The 19,382-nt window shown below is 40.0% G+C and overlaps 1 protein-coding gene across 3 annotated transcripts in view; it reads left to right on the top strand.

Annotated features, from left to right (window-relative positions):
- The window catches only part of NELL1 (neural EGFL like 1), a 304,499-nt gene that overhangs the window by 53,246 nt on the left and 231,871 nt on the right, over positions 1 to 19,382 (top strand). For all 3 annotated transcript variants that reach the window (XM_086749374.1, XM_086749375.1, XM_086749373.1), the window contains exons 5-8: positions 5,725 to 5,821; positions 12,050 to 12,122; positions 12,369 to 12,451; positions 19,039 to 19,173. In XM_086749374.1, coding sequence (XP_086605500.1) covers positions 5,725 to 5,821; positions 12,050 to 12,122; positions 12,369 to 12,451; positions 19,039 to 19,173 — 388 coding nt within the window. The remainder of the gene's footprint in view (positions 1 to 5,724; positions 5,822 to 12,049; positions 12,123 to 12,368; positions 12,452 to 19,038; positions 19,174 to 19,382) is intronic.

Here is a 19,382-nt window from a genome sequence, read left to right as displayed (position 1 = left end):
TGGAAAGTGAATGCAGTAATCATAAATCTGAAAGACTGAAGTATGGAGTAGAGCTTCCATAAACCTAGAAACCTGGGTCTCCTCATGCTGGAGAGGCTATTCAGTCTGCAGTAGTTTTAGAGACTGCGGTTCCCTGGAGTCCTCTTTCTAAGCATTCCTGTTCTTGTGGAGTGCATTGCGCACTTCTCTGTATGGGTATCAAAGCCAAATGTATTGGAAACTGATCTCCAAGGAGCTCTAGACCAGCACTTCATAAACTGGAAGTGGAGTAGATATAATTTAGCTATTCATATGTCAAATGCTAGGTATTGGTCAGGCATGGATAAAGCCATAGAAGGTGACACACCCTAAGCCAGAAAATCAAGCAAGGGAATGAGAATGATGTGGAAGCTTAACGTAGCTGTAAAAAAAGAAGTATCTTTTTGTGTCTATTCAGCAACAGTAGTTTTTGAGCCTGAAAACCACCTCTTTTCTTCCAAAAGAAAACCAGTATAGGAAGGGGAGCAGAGTAAGGATTTTTCCCACTTCACAAGCAATAGTCATAAGATAATTTCACCTTTAAGTAGTAACTTTCTCATTACACTTTGAGATACATTACAAAATCTTTGTGCTTTATGGGTTTGTCTAAGTGTGAAAAACCCCTGAGAAATCACCTGACTAATCAGTAATATTTGATAAATTTGTAAGTGGCATACATATATGTGGCTAATCCTAATGTTTGGGTGAAACCCTGTTTCCAACTATTTACGCAAGTGCCACTTTAATTTTGTGTGGACAGGATGTCTTCAATACCCATGAAGTCACTCCTCTTCTCAAAAACCTACTCTAAGAATGCTGCACTGCTTACAATGTTCTTGGAATTTAAAACATGGACCTGGCAGCCAGGAGACGTGCCCGGTTCCTGGCTCTACTCCAGCTGCACATCAGTCAGCTCTGCTGGCTGTCAGCTGCCAATGCTGGTGAAACTTTGTTCACTGATATTTGAAAAAGTTTGTTTTCATCTTTATTAAATCCACTGATTGAGAGTTTGTAATGCGATCGTGTGTCTTGCTCATATTAATTCAAAAGCTTTTTCCGTGTACTTCCGGAGTTTTTCTTTGTGTAGCTATTTTACTTTTGCATAGCAGCTTCCAGTCTTGCTGGAAAAGTTCCTTGGATTTTTTTTGCATCACTCTCCTTTTTTTTTTTTTTGTCAGGAGTTGCAGGGCTCTTGTTTGTGTGTGGTGGGTTTTTTTTTTGGTTTTTTGGGGTTTTTTTTGTTTGTTTTTTTTTTTTTTTTTAAAATTTTAACTCTTCTCAGTTAGAGAGGTAGTATATGGTGAACCATGTTCCTTATGATTCCTTTTTTTTTCTTTTTCCTTGAATTCAGATATGCTTTTTGACCTTTTCATTTGACAAGAGTATAGAGGGGATTATAGGGTGATAAGATGTGTGTATGCTTGCTGCAGCTTTTTTTGCTGATGTTTAACAGTATACAGTAATAAAGTAAGCTCACATTGTTTGCAAGCCAAATAGTGTCAACCAAAACATTTTTTTTTTTTTACATAGGAAGATAAGCAAGGACTCATCTACATCTCATGCTTTCTCTTGAGTCCTAAGCCTGTTACTCCATGGGCAGTTCTAGGGGGAAGAAAACCAACCAGTCTCTTAGACGTGCATGGAATAAGGCACAAACCAACCTTTATTGAATCCCTTAATTTAAGGTAAATACCTGCTTCAGAAATTGAATTAGAGTAGAACAGTAGGGGAATATGGGGGATTTTGAGTGTGTGTCTTGTGACTGGCACTTTCTGAGGAGATTCTGGAAGAAAGGTCACTACAGTCTTTTCCACAAAGATTGAAGATCTTTGTTAAATCATCAGAAAAGACAAAATAAACCACTTTAGCCTGTCTCTAATTTGTCTTCCTTATTTGCTGTTGTTGAACTGTCACATAATAATGTCAGTTAGGTTTTGGTTTTTTTTTTTTTTTTTTTTTTGGTTTGTAATTGCAGACAGATATTGTAGAGTTCCTTTATAAACTTTAACTAGACCAGGTGAATGAAAATCAAATATTCTTCCATAAGTAGTGTTGTTCAGCTGGTCAGCACTGGGATTTTATCTGTTAGCAGAAATTGAGTTCTTTATGGAATATTGACTAGTCTTTTTACGAGATTAGAAATTTTCCAGTGAGGACGTTATTAACATGAGTCATGAATAAAGATGTGTTATACATCCAAAGAGAAGTTCCTGATATGATAGTGCATTTCAGTGATTGGTTTTCTCAAGAGGCATATCAATACTTTGTTCCTCGTTCAGCATTTTGAAGCAGTTTTGCGTTTGAGGAGATCTTCGGTTTTACATGAGGTATGGTGGAGGGGTCTACTTACACTTTAAAATACTGATACAGATGCTACATACAAAAATTCCTATAATTCTGCAGACATGGTTTAAAAGAATATAATCTTGTTTTGCTGTTTGAACAGGTAAAAAGCTCAGCATGGTAATTTATAGATAGTAAGAAGTAATTAACTAGTGGAGGCAGAAATTTCCTAGACCTTTGAATGTATCCTGTATTTTAAAACAGAAGGAGGTAGATTCAGACTGGATATAAGGGGAAAGTGTTTTACAATGATGGTGATGAAACACTGGAACAGGTTGCCCGGAGAGATGGTGGCTGCCCCATCCCTGGAAACATTCAAGGCCAGGCTGGACGGGGCTCTGGGCAACCTGATCTGTTTGGAGATGTCCATGCTCTTTGCAACCCTAACAATTCTGTGATCATATTTTTGAAACATCATGAATTAGAGCTGGTTATAATTACAATTAACCAGAGCAATAAAATCGTGAGTATTAGAAGTCTTCTGACTCCTGTACTCACGTTCTTAAGCTGGAATTTTAATGTAACTGTTTTGTTCTTAGGTTTGAGACTTTTGTTGTTGTTTTTTTTTTTTTTAAGGAAATGGTAAGTTTGCCTCTAGTTTTTTTTAGATTGCTTCCATTTGGTTTTGACAAATGGTTTCCTTCTTTTCTGGATAAGCAAAAGTGTGTGGAATATAAGACTCTGTACTTTGACATAAAAAACTTTATAGACCTTTCTTGAAGTTCTTCAATACTGTGAGGTTACTCTAGGCTTTTGCAAATGTACGATTGTTCCAATAATGTAGTATTGTGCCTTTGACCTTGGCTGGATGCGTGGTGCCCACCAAGCTGCTCTATCACCCCCCCTCCTCAACTGGACAGGAGAGAAAAAAACACAATGAAAGGCTTATAGGTCAAGTTAAGGACAGGGAGATCACTCACTAGTTACCATCATTGGCAAAACAGACATGACTTGGGGAAATTAATTTAGTTTATTACCAATCAAATTAGAGTAGAGTAATAAGAAATAAAATGAAATCTTAAAACACCTTTCACCTACTTCTCCCTTCTTTCCAGACTCAACTTTACTCCTGATTTTCTCTATCTCCTTCCCCTAAATGGCACAGGGGAATGGAGAAATGGGCGTTGCGGTCAGTTCATCACATATTGTCTCTGCTTCTCTTTCTTCCTCACACTCTTCCCTTCCTCCAGTGTCGAGTCCTTCCAGCTGGGGACAGTCCTCCATGGACTTCTTCAACGTAAGTGCTTCCCATGAGTTGCGGTTCCTCTTGAACTACTCCAGCATGGGTCCTTTCCATGGGGTGCAGTCCTTAAGGAATGGACTCCTTCAGCACAGGTGCCCCACAGAGTCACAAGTCCTGCCAGCAAACCTGCTCCAGTGTGGGCTTCTCATTCCATGGGATCACAGGTTCTGCCAGGAGCCTGTTCCAGCACAGGCTCTTCGTGGGATTGCAGCCTCCTTCGGATGCATCTACCTACTCTGGCATGGGGTCCTCCATGGGCTGCAGGTGGATCTCTGCTCCTCTGTGGACCTCCATGGGCTGCAGGAGGACAGCCTGCCTCACCATGGGCTGCAGGGGAATCTCTGCGCCAGTACTGGGGATGCCTTCTCCCTCTACTTTGCTGACCTTGGGGTGTGGAGACTTGTCTCTCTCACATATTCTCACTCCTCTCTTCTGGCTGCTGTGTTGTGCCACAGTTTTTTTTTTTTTTCCCCACCTTCTTAAATGTCTTATCACAGGGGTGTTACCACTGTCATCTATTGGCTTGGCTTTGGCCAGTGTTGGGGTCCATCTTGGAGCCAGCTGGCATTGGCTGTGTTGGACACAGGGGAAGCTTCTGGCATCTTTTCACAGCAGCCACCCCTGTGGCCCCTCCCCACTACCAAAACCTTGCCATGCAAACCCAATACAACAAAAAAATCAATGATTACACTTGGTGAGCCTGTGCTAGAAACACTTGGAGTATAAATGGGAAGATAACTGTGCAATGACTTGTGTTGTCTGACTAGTATTTTTCTTTGGTGTTCATTTTTCATGTTCATTTTAAAGGCATAGCTTTAAAGAAAGAAGAAAAATAATTTCACCCCTTTTAAACATAGAGATAATTTCACCCTTGTAAGCTACACATCTTCACGCATTCAGAGTCTTTTCTGTTGGCTGTCACGCTGCTGTGATTACACAGCAATACATACTCCCTGTGAGCTGGATAGTAATGGAAATGTATTTCATCATCTTCTCAATAATCCTTATTAAGCATGCTGGTTTTGTTGTGAAGCAGTAAGTTCGTGGCTCCCACCGATGTGACATGGCAATATGAGAATCCAGTCAGTAACTCTGGTCTTGAATTTTTCATATTCCAAACCAATGATATCATTGTTGTAGTGGTCCGAGATCCTGAAAAGGGTGTTATGGAAATGTCATTAAAAATTTTTTTCCTAAAAAATAAACAACCCAAGCAAAACCTTTTAAAATCTCCAGATAACTTATTTTAGTGAATTTGAAAGTGCTATGTTAACAGCAATTTTTCATGAATTAATTTTAGAAATTTGGTGTGTAGATTACTGCATTCATGTGGAAGTTTATACAATACATAAAGTTTGCTTACAGAACTCATGCTACTTGTTGTCATTGTTACTATTTCTAGTTTCTTGAAGAATAGCCAAGAAAATCACCCTGTAGTGCTAGGTACCAAACATACAGGGAGGTCCCATTCCGTACCAGGCTGGTATGAGTGATGTGGGCAAGCTGGATGTGCGGTAGTGTCAGTGCACGTGAGCACGCGGGCCACGTAAATTCAATAACGGCAGCAAATGGGAGAAGTGGATAAAACAAAAGGTCCAGGTGCAAGGGTGAATAACATAAATGTAGAAACAAAAAAGCCATAGGAGTAGAGGTGGAAGAAAGTTTCTTCATGAAGTGTGGTCAAGCTTCTAAAAAGTCTGAAAATTCCAAAGGGTGGTTTCTCTGGTTGGATCTTGTGTGTGACTATGCTTTTTCTTCAGAACAGGTAGTTGAGTTTGAAGGATGCTCCTAGGCTAGGATGGTCCTGTTTTATTGTTTTCCCTACTATGATGGATTCTGGCATTGTGTTTCTTTAGCCTAGTGCTCCACAGTTGCTGAGGCTGCAATTTTATGCAGCCTTCATGTTAGTGATTTTAATAGTTTTTTTTTTCTGTTTTTTTTTTTTTTTTTTCTTTTAAAGTTGTAATATACCTTCAAAACTATCAATGATAAATATTGTGTTTAATGAAATGTTTTTTTCTTTGGTTCCACTTTCCATCTTTTATCATTAACTGATTTTGACTAGGAACTTTTCAGAGGAAAAAGAGGATTCAAGTAATGGCAATGTATTCCCTCTACAGGATTTATGAACGCATCATTGATCCCCCAGAAACGAATTTGGCACCTGAAAGCAGTTTATGGCTCGGACAGAGAAGCAGGAAACATGGGTTCTTTAAGGTAAGCCAATACAAAATGGCACATGAAGAAGGAAGTTAGTAAATAGTCAACAAGATATTTCTGATTAGTTATCTTACACTCCTGAAATCTGATTTTTATGAATTTTAGTAGAAACTGTGGACTTAAGCTTTGAGGCAGGTCTAATGCTTAGAGAAAAACGGCTCTTCCTGCAAGGTAGAATATCATAGTCACTGGCTGCAGTGCGCAGTATTTGGGGTTTTTGTTTGGTTTCATAGAATCATAGAATGGTTAGGGTTGGAAGGGACCTTCAAAGGTCATCTAGTCCAACCCCCCTGCAAGGAGCAGGGACATCCCTGACTAGGTCAGGTTGCTCAGAGCCTCATCCAGCCTGGCCTTGAACGTTTCCAGGGATGGGGCATCCACCACCTCTCTGGGCAACCTGTTCCAGTGCTCTACAACCCTCATTGTAAAAAAATTTTTCCTAATATCCAATCTAAATCTACCCCCCTCTATTTTAAAACCATTACTCCTTGTCCTATCGCAACAGGCCCTACTTTAGGTTTCACCTGCCTGCTGTGCTCTGCCTTGCCACTCCTGCAGACAGAATGAAACTGTGTGGGCAGCATCAGGGTCTGTTCTTTGCTTTCATCTTTAAACCTTCCCAAAACAACAGCTTCACTGTGGTCTCCTGGCCAGATAGTGATGGTCTTAATAACTCTTGAAGGCCATTTCCTCCTCAATTTCACATGCAGGATATCCTCGCCTTTCTGCTGTTTGCCTTGGGAGACTCTTCCTTGTTTGCCCCATCAGCATTGACTTCTAGAGCAGAGAAGGTCTTCTGGCCTGCGATCCTTGTGACTTTGGCAAATAGCTATTGTATGCAGTGCGTTTGCCTTGCTGCAAAACAGTAGATTTTTCTGTTCCTAGAGTACCTTCCTTCCTTTCTGTTTTTCTGAACTAAGTGTCACTGTGTTTCTCAACAGAGAGTGAATAGCGTGTCACCACATTTTGTTCATGGGCTGCTTTGTTCTTTGGAGCTTCCATTGCTTCCAGACAGCCCAGGCTGAAAGGCCGGGTTACTGCCGGGACTCAGGCTGCTCCTACCTTCTAGCTGGAAAGCCTGTCTTTTTCCATTTATGAGGTTCCCCAGACATCATCATTGAGTAGGCGAGTATGGGCATGAGGAACTTTTCAGAGGAAAAAGAGGATTCAAGTAATGGCAATATATTCCAGATTCAATTGATGGCAATGTATTTCCCAAATAGCAAAGGACAGAGGAATGACCTATGATTTGAAAAGCCCTCTCCTGTATGTTTTCTTTCAGCTTTTTTTGGCCCCTAGTGAGGTTATGTGATTTTCTGGTCAAGGCTGAATTGCTGAACCAACCAACCAACCAACCAACAAAATCCACCAACAAATGAAAACCACCCTCTCCACTGTAAAATTAATGCTTTTGCTTTGTAAGCAAGCTGCAGAAAAGTTTTTGATATTTCTTCCAGTTTTGGATAACAAGCCATGCTGCAAGTATTTGTCAGTGCAAGAGTCTATAGTGCAGTGATAGGCCAGTCTGCCTGGCCTCGATATTGGCATGGATCTGTTGCCAAGGTGATGTGCCACCCGCTCAGTTTCCCTTTGAAGCTCTCAGTTCGTAAAGACAATTTTACAAGTTGTTGTTTTTCTGACAACCTCTCCTCCAAGTCCCCAGATTTCAATAATCTAAGACAATTATTTTATGCTAAAATTATTTACAGTACGGTTGTTGTAGCGACTAACACTTTTAATGGTGAAACAGAGGTAAAAGCTAACTTTTAACTGAAATGACTGTCCAAGAGTTGTTTTGAACCTAGAGAACATTTCATCCTCCAGCAGCTGAGCTGTCACTGTAAAGTGAAATTGATAGTATTATTTTATTCTACAGCTGTTGTTTTTTTACCTCAGCTGCTTCCCATAATTCCACAGATGGTAAACATATGTTTATAGCTACGTAGGAAAAAAAGGAGTTATATTGGATTCGCCCATCTTAAATTATTTTATGCAGGCAGTCAGAGCCTCAGAACTCTGGGATATTATACGTTTGTAAATTAATATTTCTATGGGTTAACACTTTGGAAACAGCAGGGTAGCTAATGATATGCTAATGAGCTGACAGTTTTTATTGATCATAATGAAAGCCGACAAGTGCCTTACTTTGCTTTATGCATGCTTGACTATTTTACTAACTTTCTTCAGGGCAGAAATATAATTGGTTGTATTTTTTTAATCCTGCTTGAGAGTTTCAGAAATGTGGTTTTTTTTTTTTTTTCTTTTATCTTACTCATTGCAAAAACTTGGGATTTTGCCAGTTTGTAAAGAGTACACATCTCTCTATATATTTACATGCTCAGCAGGACCTCCCTTTCTTTTTTGGAGCAATTTGTTTCACTGTTTTAGCATATAAAAAAAAAAAATCTATTTTCCATAGTGTAAACAGAGATCTGCAGGGAAATAAGAGCATTAAAAAAGAATTAGCATTTTTGTATATATGTTGGAGCCGTGATAATATATGTAACCAAAAGCACTGGAAACTGTTCTGAGTATCTTCTTTGCTATTCCAAAAAATTTCTTACTTTAATGGTAGTTAATTAATTGTTGTGTGTCTCCATAAATGAATAGCATTAAAGCACATTTTGGGCCATATTCTCATGCCTGTTTTAGATCATAATTCTTCAGTATATCCGAAGAGGAAGGAGGGGATGCAATATTTATAAGTCACTGTGGCCAGCTGCTGCCATTTTTCTCATTTATGCTTTTGTTCCACATCCTTCCTTACGGTGATTATTCCACAAGTAGCCCTGCTGTGTGTGTGGCCTTGCTGGGGAATGAAGTGCGCTATGGTGTAATCAAGGCAATGGAAGTCTTGCCCCGTACAGCTAGTATTTCTTGCTAGTTGTAGCTTACAAGCATTTGGAGTTCAGACAAGATGGAATGGTTTCAGCACAGCAGTGGTGGGAGCGAATGCAGAGAGGACTTAAGATAGCTTTGTCTGTTTGCTTTGAAGGGAATCTCGTGAATTCACTTCCTTTGAAAAATACATACTGACCCTTCAGGTTTCTTTGTGTGGCCCAAAACCAAGATTTGTTTTAGTGCTAGAGAGTATAAATTATAATCAAAATAGGAAACCAGAGTAAATGCAAGTGGAAGGAGGAAGAGAGTCACACTGGATATCCAGGGAACCCTCACTCTAGGATGGATCTGATTGCTGTTAGGTTCAGAATTATCTGCCAAATTCATTTTATTGCTAGGGAGAACCCTTCCCCCTAAGGCTCCCTCCAAAGAGCTGCTGAAGAAATGAACTTATTAATGCATTGCTGACTAGGTGATTCGTGTCGAAATATGGTAATTTTCATATCTGCTACAGCAAGTTCTATTGATCCGGCTTCTGCATCTGGGGATTGTATAGTAGGTGCTTGAGAAGCATGTTTTTTTTTTTATTGCACAGCATCGTAGGTATACTTTGGGCCTCTGTAGTCACTTTGGTCTTGGAGTTTAGGTAAGGTAAATACAGTGCCAAGCGCCTGGCATGTGGCATGCCTGCCCTGCGTAGATGAGCACAGTGTTGATCTAGTGGAGATCTGGTGGTGGTGGCGTAGCATTGTGTAGGCGTAGGGTTTCGGGCACATCTGCTTGCACAGCTGTGTGACACACATTGTGGGAGAAATAGGTTTTAAAGAGGGTGAAAGGGAATGGAAGAAATGAAGCCACAGAAGTGGAAAGCTCATGGAATATATGAGCCTTGGGAGAATGCAGGAGGAGTCCTCTATTTAATAGAGACATGAGAAGTGCAATAAACAGGGCTTTTATATTGCATCCTCATGGGGTGGGCTTGATATTTAGTGCTGCAGGCCTGGATTTAATCTTGTAGCTGGTAATCTGCCTGCATAGATCAAGGCTCTTCAAGCTAGTGAGTCCTGATGCTGAACTGAAGCTTTCGTTGTAATTAGCCAAGTGCTTTAATGATAGCATAAAGGTGATGTCTGCTTGGGAAGGGAAAAACTGGGAAGATTTTGACCACTGACACCAGCCTGTCAAGGCCAAATCCTGATGTCCTTTCACAGAGTGTATACTGAAGAACTCCTCCCTGTGCTAAAGTGAACCAGGGCCCTGGGCTTCTCCTGGGGAGCTGTGCATGCCCAATTCTCCTTCTGGCTGCAGTCGCAGAAAGCTCTCGGCAACCTAGACTTAATGGTGAAGGAGGAATAGTCCAAGTTTGTTCATATGTGTTACAATAATTATGGCTGTAATAAGTGTTTGCCTATAATGAAGTCCTTCTATTAAAAAAATACATCAGCAAAATTTCTGCTCTTTGAAGGTTCATTTCTATATTTGATCGTATTAATTCTATTTCAGAGAGTTTATAGACTTAGAAGGCATCTGTATTGGTGAATTGAAGTTCATACATTTTTCCATGGTAACGTGCTCTCATGTAGCCAGAAATTGAGACAAAAAATAGTTGTGTTTCCTCTTCAGGTTGTATTTAAATGCAAATCTATCCAAAAGACAATTGAGCAACAAATGCTCTGATGCAACAAATGTATGTAGTGTTCAATAGGCACTTAGAAAAAAAAAAAAAAAAGGCTGAGGAAAACTTCACTTCTCTCTGAATGATGTCTTGTTAGCTGTGCGATATGGTCTGCTGAAACTGTAATCTCATTTACTCCTGGTGGAGCTTTTCACTGGAGAGGCTTAAGCATTGAAATATATTTTTGTGCCTCACCTTCTAATTTCTCGCTGATGACTGCTAGCAGAAAGTATGTAAAATGGCTTTCAGGATGTTCCATTTCCAGTGACAGTATTGCTTCTCATTATTATGATGGTTTCATTATTCTCATAGATGAAAAGGTTAATAAATATATGTACTTCTGCAAGAAAGACAGTGTGATCTGATTATGTCTATTAATATTTTCAGTTGATATTTGATCATGAAACAGTAAGCAGGAAACAGTGCTTGCTGATTACCTTCTGCTGTTTTAGCAAATGAAAATTTGCTATTTAGCGAATGTTAAATGTTACTTTCTGTACTTGCCAGGCTTTGAGGGCTATCTGAAGACTATATTTTGTTTACAGATGGAGTTCAACATTTTGAGCAAGTGACTATGTCCTCAGTCTGCAAAGTTCTTTCTATTGCAATTTAACTGAAAAATGAAATGTAGTCTTATAAATCAGTAATTTAATTAGATAATAACTGCCGTGATGAGAAATATCCTTTTAAATTACAGAAATTGTTCTGTGTCTGGGAGGAGATAGAGCCATGTCACAACATCTGATTAAGTCAGGGAAAGCGCAAACAGCAGCACTAGAAGTCCCTTGTTTTCCCTTTCTCCTGTCCCTTAGTGACCGTGACATTCTTCAAGCTAGTGGATCTTGTGGAGTAAGTGTGTTACACAGTCAAAATGGAGTAAGAGCTTTGTGCTGAGCTTAAAAGAGCAAACACAACCTTCAGCATTTTCTCAGCTATTTGAAGGATTTAGGGCTCTTCATGCAGGGCTACTGAGCAAACCTTGGTGTCTGCTGCTTCTGTCGCGGGTATCCTTGCAAATCTGGGCCAAAAAAGGATGCAACCAGGCACTGGACCTTTTGGTCCTTCCTCTCTCCTGTCCTGCCTGGTTCAGTTTCTGGGCCTCGTACAACCTCTACTAGCTGGCTCTGATCTTGGACTCCTGATATCTGCCAGTCCTGCTTAGGGGATCTTTCCATCTGTGTGGGTTAGAGAGAGGATTTAATTCTAACTGATGGCACGATTACATGAACTGCTTGTTGAGGTACAAAGCTAGCTGGCCAAACTAAACCAAACAACTGAAGTGTGGACTCTTTCTTACCCCTTGGACTGAATACTTCTCTCTTCATAATGTTTGATTTAACAGTCTTATTTGCCTAAATGACTAAAGAGCATTGCTGTGGGGTTTTTTTGTCTTTTGGAAAAGTGTGTCATAGGCTTGATTAATGGATATTATTTCACTGCTTTTTCACCAGTCTCATCCCATTTTAAGGCATTTAAGCAGCTTATATTTGGTGATTGCAAAAGACAAAGCAGTATTATTTCTGTGTTTTATGAAAATTAATATCCAAGCACACAGGAAGGTAGGAGCAGTTGTTCTATTTTGTCCATCTTCAGTTATTTTCCTTAGAAGAAGAGTGAGCTGGTCACTTAAGAAATGACTTGTGAAACAGCTTGTACAAATCTAAGTGAATGCTTGTAATCTGTTACCAGTTTTCTCTTCTTTTACAAAGGGTATTATTCAAGATGTGAAAATCATCTTTATACCAAATGGATATATAACACAATGTCCTAATCTGAATCGCAGTAAGTAGCAATTTCTTTATTCTCTCTGTTTTAGACTTTTCATACAAGTTACTTCTTTTTTTAAACAATAATATTTTCAGATTTGTAATTTTTGCATGTGCTGATTTCCGGGAGGCAAAAGTTCTGTGTAAACAGATTGCATTTTATGTTCAGATAAGTCAAGTCTGACATACTGTTGGTTATTTACAGGTTATTGTGTCTTTCTTTCTCTTCCTTTCCATTTCTTTTTACTCTTCCTTTATTGAGCATGCCCGACCTGCAGTGATTTCTTAAGTCTGGTCCAAGGAATCATGGATTTGCAAGAACTCCTGGCAAAAATGACTGCAAAAGTAGGTACCTAAGCTTTTTTGTCAATTGCCCATTTCCTTCTGTCCTAAGACCAATACGAAAGTATTTATTCCTTTTGCAATTCTACATTTTCATGGTAGAGCCATTATTTTTCTTCTGCTTCTAGCAGTAGCCCTGTGTGCAGTGGACTTAGGGATATAGCTTCACGGATGTCACTTAAGCCTTATACAGTTTCTATTGTCTGCCTTATTATTTGTAAGATAGTAACAAAATGCCCAGGGTCATTTTTTGTAAGAAGCCTCAGTATGATTTCCCTTTTCATGCTGAGGGATAAATGCGGAAACAAAGGATTGAAATCCCTCGACAATTTCCTCACCAGGTGATGCTGTCAGAGGGTGTGTGTTTGCCGGTGGGGTGTCCTGTGAAGTCTTCAGGACTGGTGTAGTCTCCTTCCTGGGATTTGAAATGAAGCCCCAGAATGGAAATGCCTGTGAAGCTGCTGGCTGTGCTGATCTTGACATCACCTTTGATTAATGGTTTTTACCAGTGTAAAAGTTAACCTAGCTCCAGGTGGTGTTGTGTGTGCTTGTTTGTTTGTTTTTTTTTTTTTTTTTGTTGTTGTTGTGTCCGTGTGCCCCCCCTTCTGATTTGCGTGGTGAACGGGAAGCTATAGTGGTTTTTTTGCTTGGCATTTTGGAGATTTTCTTGAGGCTCCACTCACACAATACACAACCTCTGTGTTAGCCAAGGCCCTTCACCTGAGGCTATGAAGTTTTGGGGTAGGAAGTTCTCTTTTAGAGGTGACTGAAGCCCTCGTGTGTTAAAGGGCAATCTGTGAACACTTTTTGAGGTTAATGTTGGTGAATCATCTGGTCTGTGGTAAAAGGTAATTAATTGTCTTACCTGAAACAGCACTGGTGCATTAACTGCTTATAGATTTAAGTGCAACTATGACCAACCTGCAGATCAGGAATTGCAAAAATAGGATTTGCATAGTAGTGCTACTGGCGTTAAAGTGTTATGTTTTTTACCATGCTGCCTTTAAGTGTCCTTTTTCTTCCTAATAGGAAAGGGGAAGCTTTGTTTTTAGAGAGCGTGCGCGATACGCTGACAATCCACTTGCTCAGCTGACGTGCTTCGGACAGGCTGACTCCAACTGCGAAACGTGAAGCTTTTAGTTCAGTTTGCTGCTGGTACTGTGAAAGAGAGGCAATTATTTTGAGCCCTGCTGGTGATATGAGCAAGTTCCAATTATGCACTGTACTGAGTAACTTGCTTTCTCTGCTGTTAATTATATTTTTGCTTGCTAGTACTTTAGGAAGGGAAGCAAATAACACAGTATTTGTGCTGCAAGGACTCTGTGCTTCCCTAAAGAGACGCTGGGATAATCCTTCATTGCGAGTTCCTTTTCTGTTACAGCAGTACACCGACCGTTTCATCGCAGTTGTTACAGAAATATTGTTGTCCAGGAAAAATGCGTGCAGCAGGAAGGGAAGTTAATTTGGTAGACAAATGCAAGCTTAAAATGGAGGGACTTGAGGGAAGCATTAAGGTTTGTGTTGGCTTTTTCAGTCCTAGCCACAATAGCCACAAGTGGTACTACTGTAGATACAAGTATATTGTGTGGGGATATGTATGGCAGGGCAAAGAGCACGGCTTAGAACGGCTGCACAGCTACCTGCAGAGATGCTGTTTGGCAGGGCAGGTGATCAGAGAACAGCTTGCTGATGTATGTAAGCAAGGAACCCCAGCACCTTGTCCCGCACCAAGAGATGCGGAGCATGAACATGGTGCTCTGGAAAAGTGGGCCCCATGGTTTGATGTCCAGTTGTTGCTTTTACGCTCTGCTCTATCCAGGGTTTCAGTTACTCCCTCAATCTCTGGTTACAGCTTTATTACAGCATTGAATAAACCAGTGAATGTTGTTTGCAATGAATGGGTATGTGCAGTTTATGTAACATAAGCTATGAAGACTCAGACCAGGGAAGAAAACATCAGACTATTGGCTTCAGGCTGCAATAATTTTGATAGCAGTGCAAATTATGTAGTACATAGGCAGGAGGAGAGAGTACCTTCTCGCTTGGGCTTTGCCTCAGGGTCCCAGGAGGCTAGTGCTGGCCAGGATGGGCTATGGGGGCTGTATGGGGGCAAGTCTAAAGGAGATTGTCATGGAGTGCTATATACAGGAGCATCTGGTCATGACCTGTAACAAGCTAACTACCATTATGTCCTTTTCCTGCCTATGTCTTGTAAGGGCATCACTTTTAAAGATTACTAAATGCTAGCTTGTTCTGGTTTTGTTAGTGGGGGGGGGGGGGGGGGGGCCTAAGGTGGTAGCTTCTGTAGGAAACTGCTAGAAGTCGCTCCCCTTTGTTCAGTGGACTCGGCCGGGCCTAGGGTGGACCCACTGCTGGCCAAGGTCGAGCCGATTGGTAGCAGAATGTCCTGTGATAACGCCTCTGCGATAACGTATTTAGGTAGGGGAAAACAGGAAAAAGAGGAGGAGAAGATGTGAAGCAGCTGAGCGGGGGGCAGAGAGGGGGAGGTGTGAGCCTCATGGGCCTTGCAGGCCTCACCCTCTGGCCTCCCGCCGGGCAGCCGACTGGGCCCAACTCGGCCCGGCCTGGCTGCAAGAAGTGGAGAGGAGATGAGAAGTGAATAAGATGTAAAAAGGATCCTGAGAGATGTCTGCCAGCCTGTTGTGAGGAACGGCTGCAGACGCCAAGGTCAGTTCAGAAGGAGGGGGAGGAGTAATATGGCTCCTGGCCAAGATTCCTCTGCAACTCGTGGTGAAGACCATGGTGAAGCAGGTTGTCCCCCTGCAGTCCATGGAGGTCCACGGAGGGGCAGAGATCCACCTGCAGCCCGTGGAGGACCCCACGCCGGAGCAGGTGGAGGCCTGAAGGAGGCTGTGGCCCGTGGAGGGCCCGCTGGGACAGCTGTTCTAGAGGGACTGCACCCCGTGGAAGAGATGACCCACGCCGGAGCAGTTCCACGAAGGACTGTGGCCTGTGGGAGGGACCCCACGCTGGAGCAGAGGAGGAATGTGAGGAGTTCTTCCCCTGACGATGATACAGCGGCGTAAAACAACGCGTGATGAACTGACCGCGACCCCCATTCCCTTTTCCCCCCCCGTGCTGCTCGGGAGGGGAAGGTAGTAGAGATAATGTTAAGCCCGGGAAGAGGGAGGGGTGGGGGGAGGTTATCTTGTTCCCTGTCTCATTCTCCTGCTAATTTTAGAAATAAATGAATAGTTTTCCCCAAGTCGAGTCTGTTTTGCCCGTGACGGTAACTTTAAGGATTTCTCCCCGTCCTTATCTCAAACCTTGAGCTGTTTTTTCTTATATCATCTCCTCCTATTCTCTCGGAGGGTGGGGGGAGCGAGAGACAGACTGCGTAGTCTGGTCCGATCGGGGCTGAACTACGACATAGCTTTTAAAGCTTATTTTATTTTTGCCATAATTTGAATTAATTCTGGATCTTTCCAGTATATGTGTTTAACAGATTTAGTCTTGTGTCCTTCAAATGGAGAGACACCATAGATCAGAGTGTTAGAAATCTGGCTAAAATGTTAATTTGCTGCAGGGGAAAAGGATCGTGTTGTATTTCAAGATTCCCAATTGCCATGCTGGAATGCTGTTGTTACCTCTTTAAATATAATGGCTGAAATTATTCATGCAACTTGAAAAATCTACTGAAATCAGTCTGGGCATCTCCTGCATTTCTTTGAGTGGAATATAATTTCTTTTTGGCAAATTATGGGCCCACACTAGAGTATGCTTTGTATTCAGATGTGCTTGTTACATGAAGACTTCCAGCACAAAACTTTCTATTGACTCTTTCCTTGGTTGAAGTCAAAAAGGTTAAAGCTTGAATTTGATTAAAACCAAGAAAAATCAAGCGCCTGAGTTTATTGATGGAATAGTTAATCTGGTTTGTTTACGTCATGGATTTATATGGACATGAATATTTTCATGATTAACAAAATTCTCCATGTAAATTTTGATAGTTTTGGGGTTTAAAAAATATTTCTGTTATTAATTTTGCCAGCAACAATACATTTTTAATGAAAATTTGTCATCTTTCAGTTATTTGTGTGGGTAGATGAGGAAAAAAAAGAAAATGTTAAATAAGCTTTATAGCTTATTATATAGCTATAACATATTATATAGCTATTATATATTAAAATATAGATAGTAAAATATTCCTGACTGTTAAGAACTTAGAATTTGGTTAGTATATGGAAAATATTTGGTATAGTGTGGACTTCTTCTCCCTCATTAGTTTATTTCTATTCATAACCTAAAAAATGTTTGAACCTTGAGGATTTTCTGCTGATGTTTTAAATGTGCAACAAATCTGGTTGAGTGCATTTGGCAACATTTGGAAGGATATTTCAGCAAATTTTAAGGAATTAATTGTTTTATAGAGTTCAATAGAAATTTTTCAGTTAATGCTTCAAGTTTAGAATCAGAGTGTTTCTGGTCACTCTAGTGTAGCAGGTAACAGTTAAATGTTTCTGAACAGATTCTGTGGGCTGTGATACGTTCATTGAGCTCTCTGTATCGGAGGGTTTGTTGTTGCATGCCTTCCTTTTGGTGATGTACTCGATTGATCTGCAAAGTTTAAAGATATTTCTCAGAACAGGAGGTAAATGATTTTTAAGTAAATAAACTTATCAAGATAATGCAGTTGGCAGAAAAAAGTTAATAAATTGAAAATATTCTATTAGAGCTTTTTTCTTTTTCTAGGGAATAATTTTAGGACAGACAAAGGACAATATCAAGTACCACTTTCAAATCTGCGTACTTCTGAAATCCTTTCTAAAATTTGTATAGTCCACTTATATGAGAATGTTAATTAAAAAAAAACCAACATAAAAAAACCAAGATATGTAAATAAAGTAGAAGTGTAAGGCAAATCAAACACCTTTTAACAGAACTGAATATATTTTTATATACTGTAAATATATAAACCCTTAGAAGGGGTTTCTGCTGATAACAAACAGCTCAGTAAGGGGATAGTTTTACCTCTAAAATGTGAAAAGCAGTTTTGAAGTCACCAGATTATGCCGAGTCTGGGGGAGATGAGTATGAATTCTGTATTATCCCAGAATAACAACTTAAGAAATAAAGAGCTTTTATTCAGGCCTTTCTCTCATGAGAACTGCAGAGAAAAAAAAAAATCATAGAAAATGGCCTAGTATTTCTTTTCTTTTTCTTCCTGCTAAATATGTTGCTCTTCCACTGGCAGGAATGAAAAAGGACATATTGGAATACGTTCATTTAAAGTGGGTGAAATTTTAGAGGATGGAAATATATGAAATTCAGGTATATGCCATTATGTAAAAAATACTATGGCACTGTGCATTCTCTCTTTTTTCTTTTTTTTTTTTCTTTTTTTTTTTCTTTTTATAAAATTTGCTACTATTAAAGTATAGCAACTTATAATGTAGGCTAATAGCATTATATTTATAGAAGAATACAGTATGCGTTCTGCCTTCTGCCAGATTTAGGTAGCCTCGCTGTTTGCAGTGGCTTCAGTGTGATGCCTTATACATGTAAAACAAACGTGAATGTGAAAAATCAAGACCTTGAGAAACTATTGTCCAGCTGGCACTGTGGTAATTTTTAGAGCAATGGCAATTCTAGGGCCTGAAGAATGCACATAGTTACTTCTAAATATGAAGTCTGTATTTATGTGTGTATTTATTTTTAGTACTAGTGAATGGGAGAGTAACTTTGAGTGCTCTTAAGGATTAGAGATGATGGCACTAGGTACAAGGTGTGCATAAACAGGGGTTGTTCATCTCTGGAGGGTGGTAAGATGGTACTGTGTGTGAAGGGGAGGTCTGTGACAGGGCTTAGGAGAGGGTGGTTCAAAAAGCCTTTTCTTTTGCTGTTGCTACATGAATGAGCATTGTCCCCACTTACTATTGCATAGTATCTCATCAGTAAACATAGCAATTGCTAGCTTGCTGATGTAATACTTGGAAAAGATGCATCAGTTTTAGCTTCTTGATGTGCATTAGTTGGAATTGAGGAGGTAATGGGAACAACAAGGAGTGTTAAGAGCTAGACACCAGTCCAAGGTTTACTCCAGGAGTAAATGGCTTCTCCATTAATCACAGTCTGGAAATATTTTGTACTACACTGAATTAAAAGCTTAAGAACTTGCTAAAAGTTAGAAAGTATTAGTCTGGCTGATACTTAATGACGATGAGATTGGGATGATTAGGAAAAGTCAGTCTGCCAGTCTTCATGCATTTTGATGTGTAATCAGGTTGATGAGCAATTAAGAATTTTTTTTTTTTTTTTTTTTTTTTTAAGCAATTGTAGCTTGTGTACTTTTGGTAGTGCCCACATATTCCTGAGGGGATCTTAGTGAGGTTTGTTACAGTACAAGAGACGGTTGCATGAATCATGAACTATTGTCAGCTGACATAGATAGCTCCATCAAAGTCTGAGGAGTAGCGTTATTTTATACCTGCTGACATCCTTGTTCAGTGTTTCGAAGGTTGTAGTCAAACTTGGTTCAGCTAAAAAGAAATATGCTGCTTTCTCATGTTTGCTTTTTAAAATCATGTCTTTGAATTGCAGAAATCTCATCAAGTTACTTTCATTTATAGTTAAATTATGCAGAAACAAGACTGAGTCAGTTGGAGGACTGTCATTGTGAGAAGACTTGTCAAGTAAATGGATTGGTCTATAGAGACAAAGACTCATGGGTTGAAGATGATCACTGCAGGAATTGCACTTGCAAAGTAAGAATTTCTAAAGAGTTTAAGGAGCAGGACTTAATTAAAATGTGAAAATGGTCCTTGAATACATTATGTTAACTCTGAGAATTCTCATGTTTTTGGTATGCATCTAGTGACAGTATGAACAATAGGGAGAGAAATGGTAAAATAAATAAAAAATTGACATAGCTTACGTGCAAGCTTCATAAATAAAATCTACTTTCCCTTGACAA

This window comes from Chlamydotis macqueenii, chromosome 5, assembly GCF_036417535.1.
Source record: "Chlamydotis macqueenii isolate bChlMac1 chromosome 5, bChlMac1.mat, whole genome shotgun sequence".
Lineage (NCBI taxonomy): Eukaryota > Metazoa > Chordata > Aves > Otidiformes > Otididae > Chlamydotis > Chlamydotis macqueenii.
Note: the sequence above shows the minus strand (reverse complement) of the source record. Positions and strands in the feature narration are given on the sequence as shown.